This window comes from Mastomys coucha, unplaced genomic scaffold (genome assembly GCF_008632895.1).
Source record: "Mastomys coucha isolate ucsf_1 unplaced genomic scaffold, UCSF_Mcou_1 pScaffold5, whole genome shotgun sequence".
Taxonomy (NCBI): domain Eukaryota; kingdom Metazoa; phylum Chordata; class Mammalia; order Rodentia; family Muridae; genus Mastomys; species Mastomys coucha.
Window position 1 is genome coordinate 90,437,883 of NW_022196911.1, and position 7,502 is coordinate 90,445,384.

At 47.7% G+C, this 7,502-nt stretch overlaps 1 protein-coding gene across 4 annotated transcripts in view; it reads right to left on the bottom strand.

Annotated features, from left to right (window-relative positions):
• Positions 1-1,857: 1,857 nt before the first annotated feature.
• Positions 1,858-7,502, bottom strand: part of Rsad1 (radical S-adenosyl methionine domain containing 1) — a 19,524-nt gene continuing 13,879 nt past the window's right edge. For all 4 annotated transcript variants that reach the window (XM_031353882.1, XM_031353881.1, XM_031353880.1 and 1 more), the window contains 2 exons: positions 4,447-4,597; positions 1,858-2,035 (listed from right to left, as the gene is read on the bottom strand). Coding sequence is in view for 1 of the 4 variants with exons in the window: in XM_031353881.1 (XP_031209741.1) it covers positions 4,579-4,597 (19 nt within the window). In the remaining 3 variants the exon portion in view is untranslated. The remainder of the gene's footprint in view (positions 2,036-4,446; positions 4,598-7,502) is intronic.

Below are 7,502 nucleotides of genomic sequence, written 5' to 3' on the forward strand. Positions count from 1 at the left end.
TTCTTGAGCAAGAAGGACCTAACAAGTCCTTTTCAGGGCCCACGGAGAGTGAATGAACATGAGACTTCCGGACACTCTGGAGCAAAGCCTGTGCTTCTATGTCACTTCTACCCCAACCTGGGCTGTCATCTTTAGGGCAGGGACACTGTCTACCACAAGACTGCTGTCACCTTCTGCCCTGCCCTTGAAGAGCAGTTCTGATCTCTTATCACATAGGTTTCATATTTTTCCATCAGGAGGATTCGACAGAGAACAGAGCCTTGCTTTCTGACCCAGTAGACCCCACTCTTGGAATGAGATGACACACAAAGGCCATCATGGTGGGTCGGGTGGGGGAGGGGGTTCAGAAAGGCATCAGCATCCTCTGTGGCCACTGCCCTCCTTCCCAGCGTCTGTGGAGCTGGGAGAGCTCTCCTCCCGAGCACTAGTGCCCAAGGCAAAACCGTAAACCACACTGGAGTGGTTATGAGAGATTCTTACTAAGACTTTTCTAAGAACAAGAGTGCTCCAGGCAAACAGAGTTCCAGCTTCGGCTGCTGTGTAGGATTTGCCCCAGATGGGTGTACACCAAGTTCTGGGGCTCTGTGTCAAGGGTATCCACAAACAAACAAATAAAAAAAAAAACAAAAAACAAAAAAACAGACTTTGTGTCCCACCTCACACTCTCCAGGTTCTAGTCATTGCCTGCTGAGGCCACATCCAGGCTAGGGGTACAGGCTCATCTTGGGGAGCTCTATCCTCTAGGTTATCAGGTACCTGAGGAGACACCTAGATGCACCAGGAGCACATTGCTCTGGACGGGGAGGGCTGGGTATTGGCGGAGAAGGAACTGAATGAAACCCTCTGGTATCCTTCTAGGTTAGAGTGTTTGCCTAGCGTACACTAGGCTCTAATATTACTAGGCTCTAATAATACTAGGCTCTAGTATTTGAAGAGGGGAGAAAAGAGGCATCATTAGTTTAGGGGCTGAGGGTGAGGCTCGCTTGGTGGAATGCCTGCCCAGCATGCATGAAGTCCTGGCTTCACTCCCGACACCTCATGAAGCCGATGTGACACTCATCTCAGTGTTGTCACTCTCTGCTACGTAGTGAATTTGAGACTAACGTGGACTACATGAGACCCTGTCTCAAAAATGAATAAATAAAAAAAAACTTCAAGGGCTCAATGGGTAAAGGCACGCCAAGGCAGAAGGCCTGAGATCATTCCCTGGAACCCACGTGGTGAAAAGAGAGACTGGCTACTGCAGACTGCCCTCTGGTCTCCTGACGTGTAAACACACACACACACACACACACACACACACACAAAGTGTAATGTATAAAATGTATTTGTCAGAAATAAAAAAAAAAATTAGCCAGGCCTAGAGCCATACACCTTTAATCTCAGTACTTGGAAGGTAGAGGCAGATGAATCTCTGTGAGTTCCAGGCCAGCCTGACCTACATAGTGAGATGCTGTTTCAAAAAAAAAAAAAATAAGTAAATATTTAAAAAACAAAATAATAAAAGCTCTGGACCTGAGTCCCTTCGTGTCTGTGCAGCCTGCCTCGGTGCCTCTTCTGAGTGCTGCACTCTCTCTTACAGTGTGGGCTCAGCACTTACTACATCGATTTTCTAGGATCAATTCAAGGAGAAAAAAAAGTGTCATACAGAAGGATTCTAAACCCTGTACAGATGAAAGGGATTACAGTTAAGGCCCAGAACACTCAAATCCACTAGATAACTTCGCTTTTAAGCAGCTTGGTAGACTTCCCAGAGATGTGCCCGTGGTAATTGCAGGAAGCTGTGAAATGTGTTCCCTTATATGGCAAAAGGGACTTGTCGGATGTGATTAAGAATCTTGAGATCTGAAGATTATCTCAGATTATCCATTGACCCCTTTAATCAGAAACTCACTAAAGAGGGAGGGAGAAGAGCCAGGGTCGGGGGTAGGGGGTGGGGTATGGTGGGGTATGCCATCATGTGTTGGCAGCCCAGAGCCAGGAAAAGTCACAGACTGAAGTTGAAATAGGCCAGAACAGGTTCTTCCTAGAGCCCCTAGAACACAGAGAAATACAACTCAGTGGCAACTTGAGTTAAACCACTCCAGACCTCTGACCTCTGATTGTTAGCTGAGGCACTGTGTGGTCATTTGTCATGGCAGTAACAAGAACCATCACAAGAAGCCAGGCACGGTTGCTGTAGGCCTTTGATCTCCGTATTGGAGTCGCAGGATTTCACAGTCATTCTTAACTATATAACCAGTTCAGGGTCAGCTTGGGCCACATGGTCCCCTGTCTCAAAATAAATACGATAAAATAATTTTAGGCCTGGAGACATGGCTCAGCATTTAAGAGCACATACTGGTGATGCCTAGCATCCACAAGGCACAATAAGAGACTGTAAGTCCACTTCCAGGGGACCTGAGTCCCTCCTCTGGCTTCCGCTGGCTCCTGCACACACATAGCACACCAACTCATGTGTGCTCACACATGCACACAAAGATCAAAAGTAAATCTTTAAAAAATAATAAGGAACTGGAGAGATGGCTCAGCAGTTAAGAGCACTGGCTGCTCTTCTGGAGGACCCAGGTTCAATTCCCAGCACCCAAGTGGCAGCTTATAGCATCTTTAACTCCAGTTCCAGTGAATCTGACACCCTCTTCTGACTTCCAAGGGCACCAGGCACACATGGAGCATAGACATATATGCAGGTAAAACACCCATACACATAAAACATATAAATAAAAGTTTAAAAAATAATAATAAAATAACATCTCAGGGCCACACCCCGTTAGAACAATGTTTTCCTTTTATACGACATAGAACTCATTTTCAAGTGCATGGTTCAGTGCTTTTTAGATCATTCACAAGGCTGTATAATCCTTACCACTATCCAATTCTAGAACATTCCCATCACCTTAGAAGAAACCTTATACCTGTTAGTTATTCCCTATTCCTGTCTCCATCCTACTACCCACAACCCACCAACTTTTTGTCTCTGCAAATACACCTATTCTGGACATTTCATGTATATGAAATCATACAATATGTAACCTTTTATGTTTTTATAATGGGCTCAAGGTCCAACCACAAAGTATATACCTCAGGCATCTTTTTAAAAATTGTATCGTGTGTGTATGTGTGTGTGTGTGTGTGTGTGTGTGTGTGTGTGTATACATTCCATAGCCATATGAGGAGGTCAAAGGACAACTTGCAAGACTTAAATTTTCTCTTCTACCAGGGCTTGAACTCAGGTCATCAGGCTTGGTGGCAAGAGCCTCTCCTGGCTGACCCACCTCAATACCCCCCCCTTTTCTATCTCTCTATAATGTTGAATGGTATTCCACTGTAATGAATACAATACATTTTATTATTTATCCATTCATCCATTGATGGTCATGGCTACTACACTAATCCTGCTGTGAACATCTGTGCACAAGCTGTTGTGTAATTGTATGTTTTCATCCTCTTGGGTATACATCCCAAAATAAAATTGCTAGTTTGTATGGTAAATATAAGTTTAACTTCATTCATTCATTCATTCTTCATTTTGAAGTAAATTCTCAAATGTAGCATCAACTAGCCTTGAACTCATTATGTGGCTATGAATGACCTTGATCAGCTGCTCTTCCTGTCTGCACCTCTCCAGAGCTTGGATTACAGGTGCTGGGCTTTGAAGCCAGGCTACAAGCTTAACAGGTATGTACTTTGTGGACTGAGCCACATCCCCAGCCCTGTGCTTAACTCTCCAAGGAACTGCAAGACTGCTCCCCCACACCCGCCACCCCATTGTGCCTTCTCTGGCACAATGTGTCAAGTCTAGCTTCCTCATGTCCCCTCGAGCATGCATTTTCTGTTTCCATCTGTGGCTGTGTTCTAAGTTATAGCCTCAGCCCTTACTTTTGTCAAGACAAGGTTTCTCTGTGTTGCCCTGGATATCCTAGTATTCCCCATGTAGTCCAGGCTGCCTCAAACTCTTACCTGTCTTGGCCACCTATCTTTTTATTTGTTTGATTGTTTTAAATTATGTTTTGGAAGCCAGGCAGTGATGGCACATGCCTTTAATCCCAGCACTTGGGAGGCAGAGGCAAGTGGATTTCTGAGTTGGAGGCCAGCCTGGTCTACAGAGTGAGTTCCAGGACAGCCAGAGTTACACAGAGAAACTCTGTCTTGGAAAAAAAAAATTATGTCTTGGAGTGGGGGTGTGCGCATGTGAGTGCAGGTGCCTGTAGGGGCCAGGAGAGCGTGTCAGACTTCCCTGGAGCTGGTAGTTACAGGTAGTTGTGAGTTACCTGATATGGGTGCTGGGAATGCAACTCAGGTCCTCTAGAAGAACAGTGTGTACTCTTAACCTATGAGCTGTCTCGCTAGCCCCTACTGTTCATTATTATTAATCTGAAGGAGGCTGGAAGAAGGGGAGTCTCCATGGTGACTTCCTTATTGACCAAAAGCTGAGACCACACCTACCTTTAAGCTCTCTTCAGTGCTGCCAAGCCTCAGGATTCTGCCTTCTCCCTGGGATCTTAATTACAAGAAAGTTCAGCAAAGCACTTGAGGCCTGTGTAAGCTGGTCAGGTTTGAGAGCAGCCCCAGGCTGAGTTAAAATGGCCTGAGGTCTCTAGAAGGGAACAGATGAGAGAAAATCCAGAGATTCGGGTAAGGGAAAGGCATAACCGGGGGCACCTTAGGTATCAGGGGTCTGGGAGGCAGGTGGGGTTGGTCCCTGCTTGGATGGATCTGCCACCTGAGAAATCGGGCCATTCCTGTCAGACTTGTTGGGGGAAGGGAAGGAACATGCATATGAGGAGTCACATAGGCGGGAGCAGGGGTGCTTGAAGCCTGGAGGCTCTGCAGGTCACCTGGTGGCACACACCCTCTCAGCTACCCAGGAGACAACTGAGCCAGGAAGAAAAAAATTTTCCAGGAGCCCTGAGCTCCCTGGTGTCAGGGAAATGCGTGTTGTCAGATCCGTGTGTTGTCAGACGCCAGGAATCCCAGCAGCAGGGCTGCATTCCCTGGGGCCAGCACACTCAGTGTACAGTGAGCGAGTTATTAACATGCTGCCCCCAAATCTACTACTCTGTCGTCTTGACTATTTTCATCTAAAGGCCTTCGAAAAACAGCAGGTGCGAGAAGAGCACTTTGACCTTCCTTGTTCTTAAAAGTAGCAGGCGAGGGATTAAGGGAGATAGCTCGGTGGTAGAATGTTTGTCTAGCTAGCCTGCATGAGTCCTGAGGCTTAGCCTCAGCACGTGGGAGACTGTGGGAGCCAGGCACAGAGACATACACCTGCAATCCCAACACTCTAGAGACTTGATCATTCAAGGCTATATAATGAGACCTTGTCTTTAATGGATAATCTTATTTGAAAAATGTCCCCTTTGTCCCAGAAGGGTAGCACCATTCTCAGTGTCTAGGATGGAACTGTGAAGCCCAAGGACACCTGTACAAACCTCCCCCAGCTCGCCGTTACCTAACCCCACCAAGCTCACCCTGCCAACCTATATGCCCCTTTGCCTTATGACATTTTTCCTAATTTACTACATTTGTCCAATTCTATACCGTGTCTTCGTGCCTTCAGGTCCTTACGCGTTCTCCTGTGCTACACTCAGCTGGCATCACTTTGCATGCCTTCTCCTAATAATCCGCCTTACCATCTGTTTACTTCTCAGCCCCAGCCCACAAACCTCAGGACAGCAGAGGCAAACCCTTCTCTCCCCTACAGCTGTAATGACAATGGAAACACTGCCAGCGATGTCCTCCGCACGTGAGCCATGCCCACTGACACAGGGAACAGCTCTGTGCTCTTAGCACCCACGCATCTGTCATTGTCATCCTTACAACAGCTTTGTAAGGAAGGCCCTACCGCTGCTCTCAGCAGTGAGCGCATCCAGACTCACAGGATGAGTGGTTTCACTGAGAGGACCCAGCTGCTAAGTAACTGGCCTCCTCCCAGGAGGGTGGCTGTGGCCATCACCAGGATTGCCGAGGAGTTGGTGGTCTGGAGTGCTTCTCCATTCCAAGTAGGGTCTCTAACCAAGAAGATATGACAGGGCTAGGAGCTCCTGGAATCATGGCTGCTGGCCGACCTCACGACTGACTATTCCTAGCCTGGTTCTGGAAGCCACTGAAGATCTTGGCTTCCTGTGACTCTAAAGCAGGTCTGAGCAGGAGCTTTCAGGGGGTGGGGTGGCTGGAGGAGGGGGCGGAGAACCATGTTCCTAGATTTGGAGAGCTGGATTCCTGCGGTCTGATGGAGCAGGCAGGAAAGTGCATCCTGTGGTGCCCCTATCCAGAGGCAAATGGGAGGACCTGGGGCTGGTCCAACTCCTTCACCAGCTAGGAAAACCAGAACTCAAGAGAGCGCAGAGTCCTCCCTAGTCAAAAAGATGGGAAACCGGAGGGGCGTTCAGATGCAAGGGGAAACCTACCCATCAGCCATCAGCGGCAGCCTTTCCTGGGAGGACAGAGCCAGCTTACATACTGCCAAACCCTGGGTGTGGGAATGGACAGATGAGCCTGAGACGAGCAGAAAAAGTCACAAGGAAACAACAGATGGACTTGGCTATATAAATATAGTTGAAATTTCTAGAAAACTCCCTTCCAGACGAGTAAAAATGTATGAGGGATAAAAGGGTGGCATCGAGACAAGCAGGACTATAAATTCCACCTCATGGGAGGCAGAAGCGGGAGGATTTTGAGTTTAATGTCAGCCCAAGCAACACAGTGAGGCTCTGCCTCCAAACAAACAAACAAACCAATATTGGTAGCATATTGGGAGCGCTATTTCCAACGAGTAAGGCAGAGTTAGTATAATTGTAATTATCTATCTCCTTGCCATTGTCTGCTAGGTATCCTGTGCAACTTCATCAAGAAAGCACTGCTTAGGGCCGAGGGTGGAGTTGACTAGTTGGTGTGCTTGTCTAACATATACAAAGCCTTGGGGTTCAGATGATCTTTTTTTAGCACCACATGAATCAGGCATGGCGGCCACACCTATAATCCCAGCACTGGGGAGGTGGGAACAGAAGAATCGGAAATCTGAGACCATCCACAGCAACACCGTCTTGTTGGATGCTATACCGGGTTACATGAAACCGGCTCTCGAAAACCAACAACACCAACAGTCCAGTAGCAGTAGCAGCTGCAAAAGCCCGGTTCTTCTGCCGCTCTGTCTTTCCTTCACTTACAGAAACTCAGCCACCCGTGTGGCTGTCTCTGATGTGCCATCAACATGTTCAGGTAGTCGATGATGGACAAGCCATCAGCACCAGAGGAGAGTAAAGAAACGTAAGAAAGCAGTGTTCTGTCTGAGTCAGAACAAGAGCACTGTCCTGGAGGACGGCCCAGAGACCCTAACAGATGACGCAGGGTGGACTGTGACTGATCCTCACAACACCTTTGTCAAGATGCAGCCAGACCAGTATGCTGCCATATTCTCCATGACGCAACCTTCAAGATTAAGGGCAAGAGCCAGGAGGTGGTGGTGCATGCCTTTAATCCCAGCACTTGAGAGGCAGAGG